The sequence below is a fragment of the Opisthorchis viverrini genome, assembly GCF_000715545.1.
Source record: "Opisthorchis viverrini unplaced genomic scaffold opera_v5_68, whole genome shotgun sequence".
In the NCBI taxonomy this organism is placed as follows: domain Eukaryota; kingdom Metazoa; phylum Platyhelminthes; class Trematoda; order Opisthorchiida; family Opisthorchiidae; genus Opisthorchis; species Opisthorchis viverrini.
In genome coordinates, this window is record NW_008751724.1 from 1,555,013 (window position 1) to 1,579,418 (window position 24,406).

A 24,406-nucleotide genomic window follows, 5' to 3' on the forward strand; every position below is an offset into this window, starting at 1 on the left:
AAACGCTTGGGTGCTGTCGGTGCTACTCGCCTTCCAGGATGGGGACCGCGTGATCGTCACTGTGCCTGGTTGGATACACTACAAGATATGGCTGCCAACCGTTGTCAGTGGCGTTCTTGTTGTCAGTTTCTGTCCAGATTGCCTGAGTGAATGTCTGGAGGTGTAGCCACCTCTGAATGATTGTGTTAAGCTAGCACTAAGTCCCTCCCCCATCCACCTTTATTCTTTTCTTTACAATAAGGCTTTCAAATAAGTCATGGCTGTACGGCAGTGAAGCATCGGTGTTGAACACTGATGTCATGCTGTCGTTGATGATGATGATGATGAATGGTGCGACTGGTTGATCCGTCACCCCAAATGACGGCCAAGTAACTGTTCTGGTTTCGTCGATCGATTGACCCGCCTCTCAAAACTTTCTAGTCAGGTAACGCCCCAGACACTTGAGACCTGTTGGGCAATTTTTGGATTAGTTGTAGGCGGTTGTGGGATTTATAGACTTCAAGTTCACAAACCACGTATACAGCTTATGATCACGCTTCTGAGCCCGTTTAATGGATATGGATAATAGAAATTTGCAGTTGTTCCTAAGAATGAAAGAAAATGAGACATTTTTCTGTCATAAACGTCGAAAGTAAAAAAATCTGGAGAACAAGTCCCAGAGAGGAATTCCCTCTCGTCTGGAAACCGGTATATTATTAGGTAAATACTGGTGCCCACAAGTTAATCCAGTGATATTCAATCCAGCTATCCAAAAATAAGTATACATAGTATAAACTATTTTTTTCAACTTGAGTGTACCGGTCAGGTGGTTTTCATGATGGACCTCAGTAAGAATAAGCATCCATATTCGAGACAACAAAAATAAAACTGTCCAGTAAAGATCCTGCGTCTTCTGACGAATAAACTTCTTGAAAAATAAACTGCCTGAAATCCAAACTATGGCCAAAATTTTGACTGCGCTGAATCCGTACCACGACACGTTCTTCAACACTGTTTTGTTGTGTTGGGCCGATACGCATATGAATGCTGGTTACGTGCGATTCATTATCCGACTAGTGCACAGGGATTCCCTCGCTCGCTAGTCATCTCTTTCAGAATAACTCAGATCAGCACTGCCCATGTCGTTGTCTGATTAGTCTGGATGACACACATCTTCTGAGCCATTACGTATGTGAAGCCAAGAGTTTCGTATGTTACACGGGAACCGCGAGACGAGACGAACCAATGGTTAACGGACCGGTGTCAAGCAGCCAATAGCGGTCTTGCATTGGAGCTGTCGCCTTCACTGTGTAGCTTTCACCTTCTGCCTTGCTGAACAAGCAGATCCATTTGTCATCAATGAACGGACTGGGCCATTGCACCTCATCCGCAGTTGTCATTCCATTGTACTGCTTATCCTCACTGAACAAGGCGGTAACAGCAGGAACACATTGCACTTCGGTGCATGGTGTGTGAACTGAAAACTGCCTGGCTGACTGACATTTTCTTCGCATTCTTACTTTTTTTCTAAAAAAATTTTGGAGTGAATGCTTCCTCAGCACAAACGGACTGTTTGGCGATTTGCCACAGCTATCGGTCTCGGGACGTCTGTGGCGCAGTTTATAACTTGTACAATTTTTTACCTTCGATTTAGAAGCACTTTCATTCTGGGTCGAGATTTCCTTCCATTTTATGATTCTAATAATATACCGGTAAAAAGCACGTAGTCAAAGACGAACTGGATTAATATAATAATTGCAATGACACCATTTAGTTAGGCCAAAGACCACACACTGTCTGTCCAGAGACGCATAACTTATGTGTAGGGTCATAACTCCTCCACCAGAAGGTGTCTTAAAATTACAGAGATCCAGGCATGCCCTAAACATCTGCCCGGTATCCGCCAATTCATCTAGATATATGTGTCCAGGTCTGGGACTTGAAAAGACGACCACGGAGCATTTTGTCAATCCCTGTTTCTTCTTAATTGCATGACAGCTGACGCGGACTTGAACCTTGTCACAGTCACTTTACTAATAGCAGCCAAGCCATACCTAACGACTGAATGTGGGATTGGAGTAAATACACGGACAACCAATGAAAGCCAAAAACTGATATCGATGCGAAAGCGACACATGAACATGAAAAATGAGCACAAATTTTGATGTGATTTTCTGCGATCTAACGGAATCAAATTTATAGGGGAAAAAAGAAGAACGCGAGTTCATGGAGGCGTAGTACTCCAGTGTTGAAGCAATAAACAGGCGCACTGAGATTGATCTTGTCTAAGAGCCTCTGAAGGCAAAGAAAATACAGAACCACATAACCCGAGGCCGAACAAGGACTCAAAAAAAGAAATCAATAAAACAACAAACTGCTAAAAATAGGAGGTACACTATAGTCAACAGAGAAGCCAACCACGTCGCAATACATATCGAAAACGGGCCAACCGAAAGAGACAACATGGATGGCAATTTCAACAGTAGCGTGGCCGTAGAAAGCAAGAAATCTAAACCACAACTCAACACAAATTAAGATCGGACCAACAATAATCCAAGTTACAGCTCAAAGGCTGTTCTTTCCAAACTATATAAGCGCAGGCACGAAGAGAGGACTACCCAACCAACAGCGCACTGAGGATGCCTCCCCGAATGGTAACGAGACGTTTACAAATCAGTAGCCAAGCTCGGCGAACAGATCAACAGCCACCTGATCAATTACCAAGTAAAGGGGAAAAAGATAAAATCCTGGCACTAGTAGCTACGCTTTTGACCATATCTGCATGAGTCGTTCCCGGCAGTTTGTGGCCAAAACCAAAGATGCCTGAGTGACCGTGGTGAAGATGTTTTCAATAGGTGTCCAAATGATGGTTAGTCGGTTGCAGTATCTACAGTTTTTCATCAAAAAGCCATCCCAAAAGACTTTTGCACTTTCAAGATGACTGCGATACTATGAGTCATTCAGACAGCTTCTCACGTTTCCAATAAATTTTACTATTTCCAAAGGATAAAATCAGACGGAGAAATAGTTCTTCACACCTTGAAACTCCTCGCAAAAAACGTCATTGAATATCCCTCCAAACGTTGTGTCGATCTTTCTACCCAGAACACCGTGATAGTTTGGCATAACAATTTGTGTAAAAGTTGGTTCAGCTAGATTTCTAAACTGTCATTTAATTTCCCTTTCAGATGAAACCAACATAACCTTTAAAAAAGACTAATGATGCGGAGAGGACTGAGAACTTTGGATGAGTTGGAGTACGATGAGATAATTTATCCAGAGGACTTTGACCATGTAGATCAAGACGAGACAGTGTCTCACCATACTGGTGGAACTTCCACACATGAAGCTACTCCAAAAGCCGACCCTACTTGTCCAGATACCAGTGTAACTACTATCGGACCATCTGATGATAGTCTGGTGGAACTCAATCCAGTTTACCTTCCTAAAGCATATGAACTTTTGCCGGAGGCATTTGACGCGAACAAATTCCCAAAAGCCTACAAAGTAAACAATGCTAAGGAAGCACGTCTGGTCGAATATTGTCAAAACTTCCGTCGCCAGTATGCTGACTTATGTCCTGATCGGACGAGACTGTTGCTAACTCCGAAGAATGAATGTGGAGTGGAAAAATTTGTGTGTACAACACTGCATCCAATACAGCTATCTTATCCTGAATTGTATACTTGGGAGGGGGCTGCAAGTTTCGTGTCCGACTTTCTTGAGTTTGTCCCTCTAGTCCCATCAACAGAGTTGCCCAAACGATTACTCAGTCCTTCCACCACAATATCGATTCAAAAAGGTAGCTGCTTCGAGTATGCCAACCTACTTTGTTCTTTGTTGCTTGGGGTAGGCTATGATGCCTACGTAGTTAGTGGATACGCCACCCGTGAATGCTGCTATATGGATCAAACGCGACTTGTATCACCATACAAGAAAAAGCCTGAGGTAAGAGTTGAGTCTGAGGAAGAAAGCGAGTCGAAGAAATATATGATACGACCACCAAAGGATTTGACCTCCCAATACGAAAGGGCCTGTTTGGCCAAAGAATTGCACGCAGAGGCCGAACAAAAACGATTAAACCAGGAAGAAGCCGAACGAGAGGAAGCAGAGGCCTGCAAACCTCCGAAAGACCCACTCCACGGACTCAGAGTACATGCTTGGGTTTTGGTTCTTGCCGGACAACGCGATGTGCCTGAGGCCTTCTTCATCGAACCACTGACGGGAGTTGCCCATCCATTAGAGACATCACTGTATTTGGGAATCGAAAGCCTATGGAACGCCAATAATTACTGGGTCAACATGCAAGACTGTTCCAATGGGATAGGCGATATGGAGTATGACCTGGATAACGGACAGAACTGGGAGTATCTGTTACCCAGTGGAAGTGTGCGAATCAAACCGGCTCCTTCGGAATTGGAATTCGCCAGAAATCAACTTGCTGAAACATCGGATTGGCCAATGGAAGGTATACATGTGCAATCAACACTGAATTATGAGCTGGTAAGCCGTGATAGTACTCAAAGCAGCCACATTGTGATGTCAACTCCGTTTTCTGCCCATCGAGCAGGCACAGTGAGTGGTTTTGGACAACAAGGAACAATCACAAATACTGGTGACATGCCCAGCAAGGAAGCCGAACAAAGCAAGAAAGTAGCTGGTTTGGAGGATAAGCTGCTTCTGATGGATCTGCCACCAACCTGGACCTCGCCAATTCGAATTAGCCAAGAATTATATGAATTTCGCTACCCGGGTGGTCAAAAGACCGCGCTGTATCGGCGATGCAAAGTGGAAAAGTTTGCTCCATTCTCCCAACCAGATGGTCTGATATTTCGCCTAACTAACTACGCAGACAGAGAACGTCTCCACCCAACTGATGTTCTGGAGAAATATGCTCAGCGTGCAGATAAACTTCTTAGCCGCTTTCGCGAGGAAAGTACAAACGCTGTAAATGAAATCTATGACCATGGTCGCAAATCTTACCACTTAGCAGAACATCACTACTATCGTAATCAACAAGGACCACAAGCTCGACGAACAATGTTTTTCTACCACACTGCCCGTGTAGATGGCCTCGAAAAACGAGAACAAACCCCTACCACCATGAAGGAATATTACGTTGGCCGCAGTGATCGTATGTGTTATCGCGAGGCGTTATTTGGTGCCAAAATTAAAAAGTTTGGCCCGGCACAATTAGCCAAAGATGCAGATGGCGGGGCACTCGTGTGTGTGACCAGTAGTAGCCAGCTAGCCATCGATAAAATTACCGAGCGATTCACACGTGACCCAAGCAAAGAGGCAGATGAGGATGTCGCAGAGCGGATATTTTTCATTGCCGAGGAGCGCATTCTCTTAACTTATCACATTGGAGATGACCGAATTATAGCATGTACCAGGGAGTTTATCAAACCTCCGCCGAGTGAGGATCGTCGAAATAATATACAGCTCTATTCTGATACGCATTATACATTTCAGGTAAGTTCACGCTAATTTATTGCCTTTGAGCTGCCACCAGTGGAATAATCGTTGATGTAAAACAATGAAACCCTGCTCTTGAAATTTATAGTATAAAAGCAGTTTCCTTATGGTTCGCAGTACTAAGTGACCCGGATTAAAAGTTATTGATATCTTGGTGGTTCAGTTTGAAAAAAAGGAATTAAGCTGGACGATCCCATGCCCATCAACTGACAAACTTTATAAAACTCTCCATATTCTGTTTGTTCACTTACTTTCCTACTGCATCTCCAATAAAATTAAATAAATCAGAGCAGACAAGCTATCGGTCCCTCAGAACTATAACCACCTCAAGTGTCTGTCTGAGTGCCGTACCCGTGAAGCGATGGATCAATATTCGTTCCCCTTTTGATTTTGATCAATGAGCCCAATTCTGACCGTTCAGCATGAACCTGCATGTATTCGTCTGAAATAGGTTTGCAGTGCAGACAGTGCCAGTCATAACCCTTTCTGACCATTGTCTCACTTCAATTCAAGCTCCACCAACACTCACCAACGAAAAAGTCGTCTACTCCTTCCCAACTAGTGTGAGGTGAAACCCTAAGGGGTTCAAAACGTAGAACCTCCTTTCAACGAGCGACCACCAGGGGAAGATGAGTTCCCCTACCACTGGGTATCTCCCTGGAGATCAGAAACTTACCGGTGACAGACGGAATCATCGAAATAAGTGATCCCTGGCCCCTTGGTGTTCTGTTCACTCGCATTTGCTTACACACCATCTGGGGATAGCGTCACCGCAATTCTTCGAATTTAAAGCGGATTGTACGCAACTGGAAAAAAACAGGTAGTATGCAAATAAATTTGAGTGGATGTCGAGAATCAGTTTATTTAATTCCGTACTCTCGCGCGTGCATTATTGAATGATGAAACAAACAGCCTGAAAAATGGTGGTTGTTGGCTTGTTCGCTGAGCTGGGCAATTTGATTGCAGCGGACAAGCCAACGACCACCATCTACGCTACCTGAGCTACCAACATTTTCCTCTATGGAAAAACCTGAAAAATGCCATATAAAAATTTCTATCCGTGGCCTCAGTTTAGATGATGACAGTCAAATGGATACGCAAAACTCGTTTGTTTCGGTGGCAAAGATGTCCTCATTTCAGCCACTTGCTCTCTGTACGCAGTAGGTCCACGTACACAGGCACCTACTTGTAGTTTCAAGGCTTCGTGGAAATCCCAAAAACTGGGCTAGAACAGTAAAATGTGCTGAATGGAACCGAAGCAACATGACGTAGCAGTATAAGCTGAGATTCTGCTTACATTTAGCTAAATCATCAGTTTAAAGGTGGGTCAGCTCTAGCGCCGTTACAGTGCCTAGCTGCAATGCCACCCAAAGGAAGCACGAGGGCCGATATGGTGTCAGGTTACTCAAGCCAATACAGGAGCATTCGAATTGCAGAGGTAATGTTCGAATCGGGACCATCAGGTCAGTAATTTGGCGCTATAACCATTGAGCTATCCCGAGACACAAATTAGCTTATCAGTGTTTGGTGAGATGTTATGAATTAGGTCGGGCTGTGCTCAAGAATAAAAATTGTTTAGTTGTGATGAAACACAACTCTCCGAGCTGTGCAGAAGGTATACTGTTCATACTGCATCCGTATCAAGCAAATAAAATTAGTTACGGATAGCATTCGGAATTTCACTGAGTGCTCATCACCATTCCCTTCGGCAGTAACAGTGGTTTTAAGAAGTCAGTGATTCAAGGCATTTCAGCCAATAGAAGAGATTGATCTGTGATGATTAAGCTCACAGGGATCGCTAGCACAGCATAACCGTACGAAGTATCTACACCGCAAGCGTTTCCTTCTCAAACAACCTGAATGGAAGCTGCTATCACTGCCACTGATTTAGGTTTACTGCTTCGTGTTGTATGGTTGTGGGGTCACGTGGACTACGGGATGGACGAACAGCTGTACCCACAGCAAGAGAATCATCCGTAAACCAAGCGAAATATATTTTCATGAAGGAATCTACTCACAAGGTTGCTGAAAACTCTTTGACAGCCCACGACCAGTCTTGCCCTTCTTGGGGCTCATCAGGTAGGCGCAGCCTCCGAGTTTCCATCAACCTTATGTTCTACTTGAACCCGAATTGCACTGTTTAAGAGAAATACACTCATTTGCAAATCATTTCGGCGAAATATACTTATTTATGACTCACCTGGAAACCAACTGAATCTCTCGTTTATGATGTTTTCAGGCGAAACCTTTCGTGGACTGTCGAAGTGCCTTCACCAACCATCATGAGTAGTGTATCACGTCTATATATGTGAAAATACATGAAAATATGCTGGGATTTCTCGAATATCCTACTAGCTGAAACATAAGACTGTCTTTGTGCAGGACATACAGTTGAAGAACATTATAAACGAGAGAATCACTTGAGTCTCCGTGGGAACAAAATTGATTTGCAACTGGGTGTATTTGTCAAAGCCATTCCATCACTGTCAGCTGTGAGAACCGCGGACTTGTCGTACAGTGGTTGTAACTGCCACAGTTTCATTCACCAATGATTTGGGGAGGTGAGGTAAGTAGCTACGTGTTGGAGGGAGTTGATAAATTGCTGTTTAAATACAGCACTGTCAGTGGACTATTAATTGGGGGAATAGAAAAGGAGCTATGCATTGAAGGCAATAGATGCAAGAGCGTCATTGAAGGTGCGACTGGATGTCCCCGTTTGTATATGGCTAGAGATGCCGCATGACATGGTTTTTAATCAATACAAGTAGCTTAGTTGTTTTTGTTATCTTCGAATGTCTGAATGAGTGTCTGGAGGTGTTTGTAGCTCAGAATGACTGTGGTAGACTAGCACTAGTTCCCTTCCCCATCCACTTTTATTCTTTATTTACAAAAAAGCATTCAAGTCACTTACGGTTGTGTAGCAGCGAAGCATCATAGCTGAAAACCGCTGTTACGCTGTTGATACTAATCATGCAGGCTGTAAGAAACGTCAGTTGCGTTTGGTCGCAGTTCCGACTCCGTAGAGGCTACAAGAACTTGAGCGTAAGAGTTGCTAAACTGCTCGTGATATACTGAGATAAATTTATCCATCAAGTATACACCTTAACTGCGCAGTCATTGCTTAACCATCCGGAGCAAATAAATGCTGTCTGGGCTATGAAAACGCGCATTAGGTTAGAACGTGACGAGGGTAGTTGGAGTTAATTAGACTGCACAGAGAGTAGAATGTTAAGAGAAGAACCTGGGAGGGAGGGTTGGTCCTTTGGGTGAACATAACATCGTATCACATTAGCCAAGTCAACTGAGGGTGACCAAAAAGCCGAGGAAGCACATTTTAAGCCGGTTCCTTCATAAATGATATCAGGTCTGTGCAACTCTGTAACGGTTACTCATGAAACCCCATTACCTTGTCTTCTGATAGACCAGTCATGGGCAAATTGTGGAATCCTGTAATGACGACACCGTTAAAGCGTTGCTTAATATCTGTCTCATAAACCTCCTAAGCTACGATGAGTGTTTGTACTCGTAAGCGGCTGTTTGTCTTAGTCAAATTAATGTAACCTGTTGAACCCTGAAATCCGAGCTTAGAGATAAGACAGACACGGAATGCCATCGGTTATTTTCCACATCCTTTAATGGTTTTTCAGTAGGCCACGAGGCAGATGAGTCACCAAAAGATTTTATGCTCTGACATCACAAGACAAATGGTAACGTTTATGACTGAAGTGGGGGGGGGGATTGAAACACGATGTGACCTAAACTGCAGTTCAGGATTGTACCATTTCGTTTTGTATTCGGGAAGTAAGCCTGGTGTAACACAGATATTTGTGTACACTTGAAGTCGTCAGCACCACACAGCTTTTGCTCGAGGATGAGCCTAAGCAAAATCTATTGCAAACTGTAGATGTGGATGCCGTCGAATCAGTGATATGCATTTCCTCATCTGAACTCATGAAACTATCCGTCAGAAAACCTCCAGGTAAACCCCCCCCCCTATTAATCTCCATTCTGACGCTCCGGCGTGACTATATTTAGGTATCCGGTCACCTGAAAACCACATGTTCATCAGTAGAAGGGTATTTTAGAGTGAGCCGGTGGGACAAACTTAGCAGGAAATACAACTTCCTTCGGAAATTACCGTGTTATTCGTAGCGTTTCAAGATCCTGGTGGAAGAGTGGCTGTGTGTTATGCGAGGGAAACGCATTCCGTCTGGCTACAACCACTAAACTTTCATTAACATTTTACGAACCATTTGAAGGAGACAAAACCTGAATTCTTCAGATGATAAACTCTACCGGTCAGACAGAGAATTATCTAGAAGACGTGCTCAACTATAGTGCCTTAGGTAATCGGGTCTATCTGCAGGCACTAGAATGGGGTCGTACAACATGAATTTATTTATGGTATAAGATCCGTTTGTTTCTTTCTACGCGCCATAGGGTAAAGTCTAAATCGCCTTTGCGGTTTGTAATAGCTGAAACGCTACCAGCTCAGTTTAATCTGGCAGGCTAATTTATGTCTTTTTGAATAACTCGGTGCTAAAACCTCTTGTCCAGTTGCTCGAGCTCGTCGAAACTCAGTCCTCGTGTTTCTTTCAAATGGCAGCTCGGCGGTAAAGTAGCTTTCCAGGTGAACGCGTATTTTATCCTTTTTATTCCGTTATACTGTTCTGAATAGGTCTTTGATCATCCAGTAATGTGCTACTATGTAACCTAGCTTCCTAAGATTCTTATGGCAAGGTATAAATGATTCTCCCTCCCGAAAGGCTGAAAATTTCGTAGCCACACATGAGTTTAGCTCACGCTTCAGTAACGTAAGTTCACCTGCGGGCTAGTTTCTGTCCTACATGTTTCTTGCCGTGATAATTGAAACTCGTAAACAAAGCCGCATAGTTTTTTCATAAGGTTGCTGAAAACTCTTCGACAGCGCATGGATATAATAAACGAGAGATTCAATTGAGTCTCTCGTGAAAACCAAATTGATGTGCAAATGAGTGTATTTCTCTTAAACAGTGCAATTTGGGTTCAAGTAGAACATAAGGTTGACGGAAAATCGGAGACTGCCCCTATCTGATGAACCCCAAGAAGGGAAAAACCGGTCGTGAGCTGTCGAAGAGTTTTCAGCAACCTTGTAAGTGGATTCCTTTATGAAAATATACTACGATCTCTCGGATATCGTGCCAACTGAATCATGAGGCAGCCTGTGTGCAGCACATTCATTTGTAGAATATCATAAACGAGAGATTCATTTGATCTCTCGTGAAAACCGAATCGATTTACAAATGAGTGTATTTCTCGAAGTCGCATAGTTGTTTTTTCCAGTGCATCTACATGGGATACGTTTCGAGTAGACCGAAGCTCTTTACCTTAGCTGAAGCTTTCCTAACCAACCGTCATTATATATAAATTATGGACAATCCAGCTATGCTGTGAGGTGTCCAGCTATGCTGCGAGGTGTCCAGCATATTCCCAACAATTTGACACGAACTATTTCCTGCATGGACTGCGTTCCACAGACACTACCAATGGTTCCTTTTGTTTGTTCATATACTTTTATTCTGAAAGATAAGTCACTCTGTCCAACCGACCTACCGGCTTCAGTGAGGTTCAAATCCTTTATGGGACACAAAATGGCTTCTCCACGGAACCCTCCATTAAAATCGCCCTGTTGTCTGTTATTGTCAACGGCTTTACCGTAACTGACAACTGTTTGTCTGCTCTACTGTTATATCTGCTGATTCGCTAATCTGTGGTATCTGCTGCTGACCCGTTCCATTGCCCAGTGCCTGAAAAAAGACTCACAGGAGGAACACAACAGCTATATTCCGAACAAGCAAGTGCGAGAGTGCGTGCGCGTGCGAGAGCCAACGTTACAACAGCCCCACGCTATTTAAAGTGGACTTTCTGATATTGATCCAGGCTGTCTGATAGGCGTGAACCCGTCAACATCGATCGTGCCTCTATGAGGTTCCTGAATGCTGATCACATTCAGTCATGCTTCTGTTGCGTGCATGAAGACTCATTGGCTTTTGCTGAATTGATTGAGTGACTGACTGGTCTGAATGCTTGCCGGGTTTTCTGTTGAGATTTTGGTGGAGAAGTATGTTCAGGGCGTTCTGAGGTTAATTCGGGAATCTGAACTTCCTGTTAGCCACACGGACGGGATTTAATATGGGATAGGAGTAGTTTAGCTTACCATTTGCTAAGACATCATTTGTTTTATTTTTGTCTTCTCGGTTCTTTATGAGTAGGGAATGTATATTGTTTGTGTAGCGGAGCATTTTGCTCAAGATAAAAATTGGAGTTGTAAACTAGCTACTGATCAAAATCTTCTTCTTCGAAGCGTTCCTTCATTAGAGGGGGGTTGTCTATAGACGAAGTCTCTCCCTATGGTGGGATTAAGCTGTTTCCATAAGTTATTTCCATCGCCCAGGTATCGGCTGAGGGGAAATCTCCTGCGAAGCCAGAGTACCGCAACGGTAAACTCACAGGATAATTGAGGGTAACTGATGGGTATAGCGAAAAGCAGATGTTACTGATAAGTCAGATGTATCACAGCTGTGCTAGCGCGTCCAGTGTCCAAAGTTTTTTTCCTCGACAAGATCAAGGTTCTGCACTGCTGATCGGTGAAAACTGAATCCGGCGCTTCTTTTTTTGGTGTGGACGCACCAAAATATATGTGGGTGCTGATTTCACAAAACGATAAAATGATAATCCTTCAGCTGTGGCGCCCTTTCAGTGCGCAGCTGCCGTGCCACACGAAGGAAGCACGAGGGCTAGTATACTACCAGGTTGCCCAAGCTGAAACAGGGAAGTCGAGAGGCAGAGGTCGGGTTCGAACCACGAACCTTCCGGTTACTAAATTCGCGCTCTAATCACTTAGCCAATTCACAAATCTCGTGACCTACACCCAAAACAATTTTTCGAATGTTGTAGTTTGGTGAATGATGCATCGCGTGCTCTTCAAGTAGCTTGACGTTCTGTTTTAGACAAAACCAAAGATAACACCAATAGATGGACAGAGTTATTATACCGAAGTATGGTTAGGGCGCCAGCTTGCTGACAGGAAGGTCCATGGTTCAAACCTAACTCCAGCTTCTGTCTAGGCTTGAGAAGCCTAGAAGTATCTCAGCGTTCTTGCGTTTTTCGCATACGACATAGCAGCTAAGCACAGACGGATTATTTCAGATGAACCATTATTTTTTTGATGTGTATGTGAAATCTGTTAGGAAAACTTCTATTCACACAAACGATTAAATGGAGATATTACTCAAAGGATTCTCGTCATGCGAAATGATCTGAAAATCTAGACTTTTCAAAATAGTTTGCTTGTAGTCTGGTCAATAAACAGAATACCTTTTGAACGGTTGCTAAATATTTAAAAGAATTTAAAAGAATTTCTTTAACTTTACACTTTAACAGGCTGATAGAATTTCTTTAACTTTACACTTTAACAGGTCAATCTATTTGCCAAGCCCAAAACTCAGGTGGAAATTTACAACATGCTGATGCATTTGCTACACGAAGAGGAAGTATCCAAGGCTGCCGTGCGTAAATCCGAAGCTGAAGTACGACTAATACTCAGTGAGCGAATGGCAGAAGAAAACAAAATCCAATTGGATATCGATTTGTTCGACACGTTAAGGAATGTTGAAGCACACGAACTTCGGCTGCAACTAGAAAAAGAGGCCGAAGACGAGCTCACAAAATGTAAAGAAGTCGAACTGGATTACTTGGCGCCGTTCTTGTCACAGCTTGAAATCAATGACGGAAAGTTGACCCGCGAACAGGCGTTTGCCTTGCGTGAAGAATGTTTACAAGACTTTAAACAACGCCTTATCAACAAGGCAAACATAATACAAGGTCGATTTGAGAGGGAAACGGAAAAATTACAAAAGAAACAACAATGGTACCAACTTAATCAGATCCATATGACCAAAGATGACGAGCAACAGTATCTGCAGTTCTGCAATGACGCCACCTTCCGGATTACCACACTTGAAGCCATGTTGATGAAACACAAACAAACTGCGCCGCAACGATACATGGCTCTGGAAAAGAAGCTTCGATCGGACCCAAGGCTGATCGAATACCTTCAGGTCGGCTGAGACAAGGGATCGCCTGTTCCGTCATACATTTTTATCAAAGCCCAAAAGGGTAACTGGTTTACAGGATACCATTTCTAGGCATGATTCTATTTAAAGCGATTACTTATGCTTGATGATGTACAGTTCCAGCCACAGTCCTCAAGATGACCTCCTTAGTTCTCACTAATCTACGAAGGTCTTGGACAAAAGAATCTTCGATTACAAAGGGCTCAATTGAGTTTTGATGGGCTATTTTAGAGCATGAATCTTTAGAACGAATTCACTCGTAAGAGACGCGCTTACCCAGAAAACACTCATATGGTTGTTACGGAAACATACAAAGAATCGGGAAAAAGAGGGATCGAAAATATCAGCTCTCAAACTGATGTAGGCCATGTTGCGCACAGTGTGGCAAGGAGAGGAGAAGGAACTTCTAGGGGTGATCGTTTCAAGGCGCGAAGAAGTTATTTCTGCGGTCCAATCTGCCATATTGTTTAACTCGGTGTCTGAGCTTCGAAGATGTATGCTGTGTGGAAGTTTAAAAAGTTGGTGGCAAATTCAAACATAATGATCAGTGTTTGGTAGACGTGATGGTCTACCTGATTTTTCTTTTGAAGTTGACAGGCCAGCTTGTTGGTCGCCCCCCTCGTTGCTAAATCTCCTATTAACCAACGTGACGTGGGTGTTTTGAGGTAAGAGCTTTTGAAAGATTGCTGACACATGTCGTTCATCTGATCACTGGATAGCCTAGGTACTCCCACGATGTGACCTCTTGATTTATGTCTTTCTATCAAAACTAGGCTTGATGGCCTGATTTTCTACGGCTTACGTTGAGGCTCATGACTAGACAGCATAAGGAAATTTCGCATGAACTACCGGATCCTACTTGTGATACCGTGGGTTTTCAGTACTGTTTAACAGTTTCTTAGTGAAAGCAGCTTGTCTTAGGGTCTTTTGCAGGTTGTGCAACTGGACAGAACCATACACAGTGGCGCTTTTCTCAGCTGAGTATTCAAGTTTTTTGTTCAGGTTTAGTTTTGTGTCAAGTCGTTTGCGTGTTTTGTATCTGATTCATTTTCTAACTCTCTCGTGGCAGTGACCAAGCAAATGCAGTTAGTTGTTGCCTCCCTATGACAAGCACAGTCTCCTGGCCCTTCATATTCTGGTTTAGAACATGTCTGGCGACTTGTTCTGTAGAAATGTCAGTGCACCTACATTTCCGGGCAAACACCGCTACCTTGTGGTCAGGCTTTTGAGCCAAGGGCTTCGGTTGAGGGCCTAAATCTTTGTCCTGTCTGGGTTTCAGCGCCCTGGCAGTATGCCGACCCACCTACAACCAGGCACATACACAAATAAACTCATGTCACATCGGTAGTTGAGTGGGCCCATCGGCCGGATAGTCGAGTAGGCGAAGACAGGTCACTGCTGACGCCTCCCTTCTTTCTCTCTCACATACGTTTCCTTCGCCCTCTCCCCATCCCATCAATATCTTTATCCTTGTAGATCCAGTGGTTAGGAGTGATGACTCCGTTTATCTTGCATCGGTTTTTTAAGTAACATCTGCGTGTCATCCGGTGCGGACATCCTCAAGTAGCTCGAAATCAATCTTCAATCCTCGACACTCAGTCCATCTGCCACCCCCCCCCCCGATGTCCGCACTCTGAAGCAAGCAGGTGAACAAACTGCTTTTACTCTCGCACTGGACTCGCTTGGCATTTATGTGTACTGTGTCTCAGAAACGAGAATTCAAGAAGCAAGCACAGTGATCAAGCTAGCCGCCCCATCACTCTCCAGTCACTTTCGGCTTCGCACCTATGATAATCCAGAGGCTGCGGTGGAAGGAGGTGTGGAGGTTGGTGTCGTTCTAAGTCACCGCGCGGAAGGATCCTTGCTTGACTGAACACCCATTGCAATTCGCTTTTGCGCGTTTCGTCCGGAATCTCACAAGAGGGAAGTTGATCGATATGTATTTGTCGCGTCTGTTGACGTCCCAACTGGCTGTAGCTCCGGCACCATCAAAGACACGTTTTATGGCGCCCCGAACGTTCTGCTGCAGCTAGCTAAAAGTTTGAATGCCGTTGTGGTTGCCGGAGGTCTCAGTGCACATATGGGCAGGCTTAGCGCATCAGAGCCTCAGTTAGGTGGTCGACATGTACTTGGCTTGGTACGGTACAGTGGTGAACGATTGCTTCAGCTGTGTGCTGGCCGTAGGCTGTTTTCATGCAGTACTAGGTTTCGGAGTTATTTTTCCACATGGTATCCTCCAACCGCCTGTTGGTCAAGAACCCAGCTCGATCACATTACCATCAGTTACCGATGTCGACTGACTGACGCTTGTTTTGGGTCACATATGAGGCTTCCGACCACACGCTCATCTGGAGTGACTTATCCCGTCTTTTTCCAGGGCCATGCAAAGTGCGGACAGATCGACTGGCAAGTGAGTGACTGGAAGATCCGGATTGTTTGATGAATTTACTGGAAGCGTCTATTAGATTCTCTTGCAAGAGCTCTACCATCAGGTGTGAGTTCATACGTTCACCACGTCTTTGCACAATTGTGGGAGTTTTGCATGCAGCATGGCGCTACCAGTGACAGGATCTGGTCTTCTTTGATATAGCCAGTTTGAATTCGTGATGCGTGACAAAGCCAGACGTGCAGCCAGACTAGGCACTGATAATAGGCATGGAGCAATGGAGTTTCACTCAAAGCCTTAGTGGTTCCGTTGGAACCGTCGACCCCTGACGTTTTGAGAAGAACATAGATGATGATAGCCTAATGTTTGACAAGATGACTATGAGAGGTAGGGCGTCAGTTGAAAACCTTGGACAAAAGCGTAGCTTTTTGCTGACTGGAGGATGTGTTGAAAGCGCATCCATAATGAAGGGAGAAAGTAATGTCCAAAATGCTACTGTACAATGAGGTACTGTTCAGCCGGACTAGTACTACAATTTATTGACTGCACACAGACTCCATGCAGTCAAATCCATTATTCTTGAAATGCCACTTAATTGGTGTGTACTGGAGCTTGATGGGGTTACGTGATCACTGTCCGCCTCCGAGGCGAGATAAAAGAGTACTCTTTGTATTTTCTTGACGAAACACACTACTCACGAGGATGCTGAAAGCCAACCGACAACATACGGTCGGTTTCACCATTCTTCTTAGGACTCATCGGGTAGGCACATTCCCCGAATCACCCGCTATCCTATATTTCCCTGATTAACAGGATTGTATGGCGGTGGGGAACTATATTCGTTTTCGAATTAAATTTGTGTTGGTGTGAGACTCAACTTAATTCCAGCTGAATTTCTCGTTTGAGGCATCCTACAGCTGAATGTACCACACAAATCATACTAATGTTTCAGTTGGTACAATGTTAAGGGTATCGTCAAGGAATATGTTGAGGAATCTACATTCAAGTGTGAAAATTCTTGTAGGTATCACGGTAATGATCATCAATTATGACAGCGTTACACCAGTACATCCTACAGACGCTTAACTAAAATGCAGCCACGAAGAAAGTAAGCGTTCGTACGGAGTGGAAGTTTGGAATTGCAGACTTAATGCACATATGTTCTGTGTCCTTGGGGGAAGCGATCAAGGGTAAGTTTTCTATACGGCACTTAGATAAACACAGCTGAGAATCATATTGAAAAAAAGTGTTATCAGTAGGATTAAATTAGCATTCTTCGTGAGGCTCAGCCGACGAAGGCTGGGAGCACGACAAAAGGCGGCACATAAAATAGACAGCCTCGTTGGGGAATGGCCGCATGCATGTGCCACAGGGGTCTATTTCATACGGTGCCCTTCGGAGTTTCCAACAAACTGCAAGTAGGATCAAGTGGACCCAAGCCAGGAACGTGCGAAAGTCTAGCATCACTCTCTCTGACTGTAACCACTTACGTTTCAAGATGCCATGTCGGCTTAAGCAGTTGGTTCGCGTACATTTTTGAACAAGATGCCTCCATTGCTCTGGAAGGTGTTCCTATTCCCAAATAGGAATCAACAGACTAGTTGAATACAACCTAAAGATTTCTTTACATTCTTAAACAACGCTATGGGCATTCATATGGCTGAGCAGGGCTAAATATTCGACCAAACAGTTTTTGAAACTATTCAGACCACCGAGAAAGCCGTTCGTGATGTACAGCGTAGTGATATTTGATATGCTGATTAATTTTCCAGTGCTAAGTCAGAAGTCTAATTCTTAGGGCTACCAAGATAAGTAAACGGGAATCTGCACCGAAGAAGCGCATGATATGAATCAACCTGTGTATCCCAAAAAGATGGATGGTGCCATATGGTCAATTGGACAGCAAGACTCCTTACAAGCAGAGAGATGCCAGATAGCCCGACAGCACCTGCTGCTGAGAAACAGGTGGTGATTAGTACAGAGTTGCAAAAGACGTTCACCATTATAGTTGTGTTTGGAGTTCAAAATAAACAATGCGTATCCCTGATAAACATAGGTCTCCTACCTGTGCGCCCAAATCGCCTGTTATCATGACTATATAGACAACAGGGTGATAAGTTCTCAACAGAGAGTTTCTTTGTTGACGAATACGTGGACATGTCAAACAAACAGCTCAGTATTCATACCAGTACGCGTGCTTATTGATGCGAAAAACTGGTGTCCAGTCTTAAAAGGTGTTGCACACTGAAGGTTGCAATAAGAACACGAGAATAAAACTTGAATGGCGAACATGTATCGGTGTGGTGGCAGATACTACTGATGAGGCATGCAAGCAGTATATGTTTTTATCGAAGCTCTTCCTCTCGCCTAATGGAAGGTGAGGTTTATTGCGGAACTTGGGGAATTGCTTTGCAGCGTTCGTTTGCCATTGCGTGACAGGCAGGTAATACCCGCGAAAGTTCAATAATGCGCATGCGAATGTCAAGTTTTTGCATGCTATGTGCATATCAAACGTTTACTTTCCTGCTCAAAAGTTGGCAACTATTTAGTTGGTGTTGTCTTTCCTCCTTACACCGGTTGACAGAGGTGGTGGCGTGGAATTTGTGGTCTCCGTAGGTGACTGACTGAAGTTCCCACAGTTAGAATTTAGATAAGAATGAAAATCAAGTGGGACAGCAGGAAAGTTATGACGCAACATTGAAGAAAGCTAGGTGGCATCACATACTCCAAACCAGTCTACTCTCCCTCCGGGCGCCTTTTGGGCCGTCTCGTCAGGTTTTCTGCTGGTGATCAGTTACCAGCAGAAAGGTATTAATTTTGTGTAAATGTGAGTTTTCCATGGTATCATTACCATTGTTAACTCGTGAAGTCAATGTGTTCACCTAGGATGTCCAAAAACGAAACCCGGAGGGAAATTTGCTATCGGGCTTATTTGCCACCTACTCAAATAAAAACAAGTAGTTCGTCAGGACCGAATTTTATGGAGCTAAGTACTGATGTACAGTGTGAGGAAAGCCATACAGTCTGAGTTCCGTAGAATTCAGCAGCGGTTGAAATATGTGGAACAGAACTCAAAAAATGAACCCCAAATTCGAAAAACGTCCTTCCGAGCCCATTTCGGTGACATTATAATTTCAGGTAACCTTTTACGGGACAGAGCAGGGAAGTTAGCAGATGTGCGGTCCATTTCTATGAAGAAAGAGGTTGAAAAGTAGGCCCCCAAACCAAAGTAAGCTAGTGGTATGAACAACGCTATTCATTTAGTTGAATCTCCCGCTGTGTAATGGGTAGAATGTAGGCGGAATTCATATAATATTGTGGATCACTATAGGTGAGCCCCATCGTTGAAGGAGAGGAAAATTTTCGGAAACATTTCTCAAACATCATTGGAGCTGTTCGACTTCCAAAAAGGATATCACGGTGACACAAACAATTCACGAAATCAAGTTCAACTAGAACGCCGTCCGAGTATTACCCAGAAAACATCTTTGCTTGAAAACTGGGAAAATTAATAATTTGTTTACTCATAAATTGGAGAATCATTAATTCACGTACGTTTAGGCTACATATACAACCACTCACACCTAGATGTGTACATACGAAATTCATAAAAAAAGAGGCACTTTATCCTGCGGGACACTTCAGTTCACCGGGTCAGAATTTCTTACCGAGGAGTGTTGCTATGGTGTGGTATAACACGAATCGCCTCAGGCATTAAATTTACCGTCTGCTGAAATAGCTCACCAAGTGGCTGGAAACTGTCGATTGTGGGACCATTCTTTCAATCCTCACACCCTCCTCTGGTGACCCAATTAAGGGTCTATCGGCATCTAGTCATATCTTTATTATAAAACACTGTAACATAATAAAGTTTGTTGGACTTATTACAAGAACTATTGGAAACAGTCTATACGAAGCTTTACCACGATGAAAAAGTATATGTCAGGCAAGTATGCGCCACAGTACGCAGACGAAAAAATATGGTTTTTAATCATTAAGTAAACGAAAATTCTTGCAAAGGGAACAGATAGCAAGTCCAAACGGAATCTGAGGCATGTTGATCACTCCTACCCTCTAAATATGGCAACTCTAGTGTTATGTACACTCTGATCGGGAGCAGTTGACTAAATCAGTTGACTAAATCTCCGTGGACACACTGAATTCAGTCTAGAAAAACTTACCAAGGGATTGCGGAGATAATACGTACCAGTTTGAGAGCCTCAGGTTACGTTACAATTAGAACTGAACTGAATTGTGAATGGCTGTATTGTTCGGTCGGAGTTTCTGGAAATGTATTCATCGAATTCCTGGCGCTTTTTGGTTAAAATCTATCAGCAACACTACGGATCCCCTTAGATTTCCTGGTGTAGTTGTATTCACAGTCAACTTATTTTCGTTGTGTGAAATTTCCATAGTGGTTAGGCTGTCAATTACTTTCCCGAGCCCTCATGCCCTTCTACAACAACAAAATATGGGGTGAAAGTTCTTCGCAGGCTTTTGGGGGAAAAACAACCTAGGAGGTCAGCGAAATACACTCGTTTGCAAACAAGTTTGGTTTTGCACGAGACTCACCTGGAACCCTCGTTAATGATGTTTTCAAGGGGGTCCTTCGACAATGTAATACTTGTGAGTAGTGTATTTGGAAAACTCTTATCTAACAAGTAATTCACAAATAGTATACAAAGTTTAAAGGATAATAATTGCGACTTTATTGCTCAAAATCCAGAAACGACTGAGACCAAATTGAGTTTTTGTGTATCGCTCGAAAGGGAGCTCTTGGTTCGCCACAGTAATGTCAGTGTTATTAAGTGCTATTTCGACGACAGAGTGACTGTTATTGCAACGCGGCTGCAATCGTCTTTGCTGTATTCAGTGTGTTTTTGCAGATAACCCTCGAAAGATTGGGCCACAGTTGATATATCAGGCCGACGTATGTTGATCTGCTGGCTCGTATCGACCAAACAGTTTACACTCGCGCTGATCACGAGTTTCTCGGCACTCTGACAAGGCGCTGATTCCCAGCTATTTTCCGGAATACAAGCAGAGTTATGCAACTTACATTGTGCGCGAGGGACCCATAATCGGGCAAAAGACTGGCAGTCTATCCCTCAGAGTTAAACCTTTGATTGTGCTGCATTAAATATCCTGAAAAAGGTCGTTAGACAGCGTGCGATTGTTCTAGAAATCCCCGCGATTACAAATGGCGGCAGTAACTTATTGGGGCTGGAACGCAGTTTCTAAATTCCCTCCCATTGAGCCACCTGAATGTATGTGCACAAACTCCCCTGCACAGTTTCCTATCAGGATTTATGCGGTTAAAATTAATCCGCATCAAGTGTACATGTTTTCTCAGTCTTGGACCAAAACCTTTTCACAATATTTCTATCGTATCTTATGTCAACACAGACATGGAAGTACAGTTTCTCTTGGCATCCCCTCCTCTGCAGCGTTCCATCTAACCTTCTAGTTAAAGTGACAGCAGCAGTGTGAAAGCTACCAGCAGACTCATCAGAGAGTGAACTGAGATTGAACGCAATATGTGCTGAGTTGAAACTCATAAGTAACTCTTCGTTTCTTAGGCTTCCGGAAGTAAACCGTCGAAATTAAGAAAGGTGGCTATCATCTTTGCATCCGCAAATCACTCAAATACTCAAGCATTTAGCACAATCATAAAAGACCGTAGACACTTTCTGTTAGTGAGCGCAGTGAAACTCATTTGTTTACCTTATTTTTCTGCTTCCTCTTCGGGTAATTTATCCTCAGAAGGAAACTCCATCTCCCAGAAAGTCATACTTGAATAGAAGTCATATGGGCCAAGTGAACAACATATCCCTCGCTCACATTTGCAGCGCCCCATAGCTACGGAGACGGCTCCGATCAAGTGGAACAGTGTTGTGTCTTTGGTTGCAGTTGACGGCCCACATATGCTCCACATCACGGACATGAATTTGTGGAAAGTTAGGTGCTAGGATGTCTCATTTCCAATAATACTTCACAAGCGGGTTCACACGGCACTGTCCCTTCCATCGATACACCATTTAAAATTAAAGTTGTCAATTCGGGTGATCGGGCTCTGGATGTTTATTTTACCGGTTAATATTTGCGTTCATTGGCGCCTGGAGGGAGAGCGAGAAATGGTACCATAACCTAAAGGATTTTTGGGGCCATCTGTCGTACCCGTGTCTCTGAAATTTTCTCGTCCACACTTGATCTTTATCCCTGAAGAACACATGTGTATCCTTATTTTCCTCTCGCTGGCCAAAAGTAATGATAGTTAAGTATGGATTCACATGTGACTAGGTGTAGCAAGTTGTTTTTGCCAAATCACAAGTGGGAGTTCTTTGTAGTGTGCTAAAAACTTTAGACTTTATAGTGATGTTTTGTCTGAGCAGTTGTATCTCAGTCATACTGGAGGAGTATCTTGTTCAATTTTAAGTAAGTATAGGAGTAAGATAGTTTAAAGTGGCTGAATATACTCGTGGAAGTCGTGAAAACAACGAAGGTAGAGAACAGAGTTTGTTTTCTGTGATTGTTCCTCTTGGCTAATAAATTACAAATCTATACGGTACCAGAAATCACGTGAAAAAGATTAAAATCCGAGATACATACACTTTAGAGAAATTAAATCGAATGAAGAGAAGGTTGAATGAGAGGTAGGTAAATGGCTCACGGAACCAAGTGACATCAATGCCAGACAAGCTTGTGGGACCGTGTTTTTCGCAGGCCTGTCCAAGTTCAGAGGTCGCAAAAGTTTGTTTCGGACGTAAAGTTTCGGGTTCAGTAGTCAGATTCCAATCGTCTCTGTGGTCAACGGTAGTCTGGATCGTACCAACCGTGATCGGTTCAGAGGTACCCGGTTTATGATGGTGAGGACTTGCTCTATTTTGATGACCTGACCGATTTCGGACAAAAGTGATGCAATCGCACTTGAGTCTGGTTTCTTCCAACTACCTCTCAGAGCCACGTGATTGTGTTCTCGTTTTCTGGCCGACAAATGCCTTGTCGTACAACCAAAGTATGATGCTCGGTACGAGCATAAAAATGAGTACACCCAAAACCTGCTGGCAGAACGTGGCAATTTGTCCTTCGAACGGAAACTGATAGCGGGTCTGGAGTTGAAACACAAACACAGATTATCAGCCAAGCATATCGTATCAACAGAGTGTCTAAACCTTCTGATGATTAGTTCAGCAAGAATGGAAGCTCATGTATCCGGGCTTTTTCCTAACAGAGCATTGTGTGGATTTGGGCTTAACGGCTTCCATAGTTTTTAGTACGAATCTTTCTACGAGCCGTTCTGTGGGATTGTGTGTCCCAAGATCTTCAGTTACTGTGATAAACAGTCAGGAGAGCGTAGCTTCATTGCTGTATCAGTCGGACATCTAATTATATTACGCTTCTGTTGCAACGGAACCAAGCTATCGAAGTGAATATACTGACCTCTTCACGATCGCGTTCTGCGTACTTTGCATTGTATGATCTCTTAATTCCATTGACTAGAGATCATGAAATGGGGTCTCCCCGGTCTTCAAACTCAACTATTTGTGTACAAAAATCGTTCTACCGGATCACCCTTCCGGAGAGTAAATTGCGTGCCACCCGAAGGAGGAACGAGGGCTGAGATACTGCCGGGTCGCTCAAACATAGACAGGAACAGTCGGGTTGCAGAGGTTGAATTCGAACCATGGGCCTCCCGGTCAGTTAATTCGCGTCTGGAGCTTTATTTGTATACAGAAAAGTGGTCAATATTATACACAATGTATCTGCACTGGTGGTGCACTGGGTGAGTGCGATCACAAATTGGAATTCAAGAGACTACTGTTTTCGACTGAGACTTTCTTTTGCTATTCGGACCAAGACGAAAATTTGTACGCACTTGTCTGAAGAACTTGAATCCATTGCCCATAATTCTTGTGAAATAAAACTGCTCAGTTAGAAATAGGAATGTCCAGCTGGCGTGCGACTGGGATGCTCAAGTAAAGGTTTCTGACGAACCGTCCTTATCTTTCGAGTACAGGCTAACCAGTTTGTCCTTTCACCAATGACAAAAGCATCACCTCATTATGTGTTTAGAGTTTGTGTGAGTGAAAAGGATGCTCTCTCAGTGAACACTTTCAGCTACCTTCACATAATGGGGTCAATAGTTCGTGCACAAAATTTTCCTGAATTAAAAAGAGGGATGGTTATTTTGTGCGAAACGAAATTTCAAACATATATATTAGAACGATCCAAGTAGCAACTGAAATTTCGTCCTGTAAGTGAAGCCAATCGAAGCTGAAAGCCAAGAAGCCCTGTATAGCTGTTCCACCCCTATTGAAAATCTTCAAGCAATATGCACCTCATGAAACTCCCGGAAGTCCTGATCTCGTGACCTCTTGGTTAGTAGTTTGACCATGTAACCCTTCCTCCACGAGCAGCTGATCAGCGGTGTGAGTAGCTCGCACTTAGA

At 43.6% G+C, this 24,406-nt stretch overlaps 1 protein-coding gene across 1 annotated transcript in view; it reads left to right on the top strand.

The window, feature by feature from the left end:
- The window catches only part of T265_04258 (hypothetical protein), a gene marked incomplete at both ends in the record, with an annotated part of 20,600 nt that extends 6,832 nt beyond the window's left edge, over positions 1-13,768 (top strand). Inside the window, 2 exons of the mRNA XM_009168947.1 lie at positions 3,168-5,454; positions 12,915-13,768. Of these exons, the coding sequence (XP_009167211.1) occupies positions 3,199-5,454; positions 12,915-13,565 (2,907 nt within the window). The remainder of the gene's footprint in view (positions 1-3,167; positions 5,455-12,914) is intronic.
- Between the last annotated feature and the right edge of the window lie 10,638 nt (positions 13,769-24,406).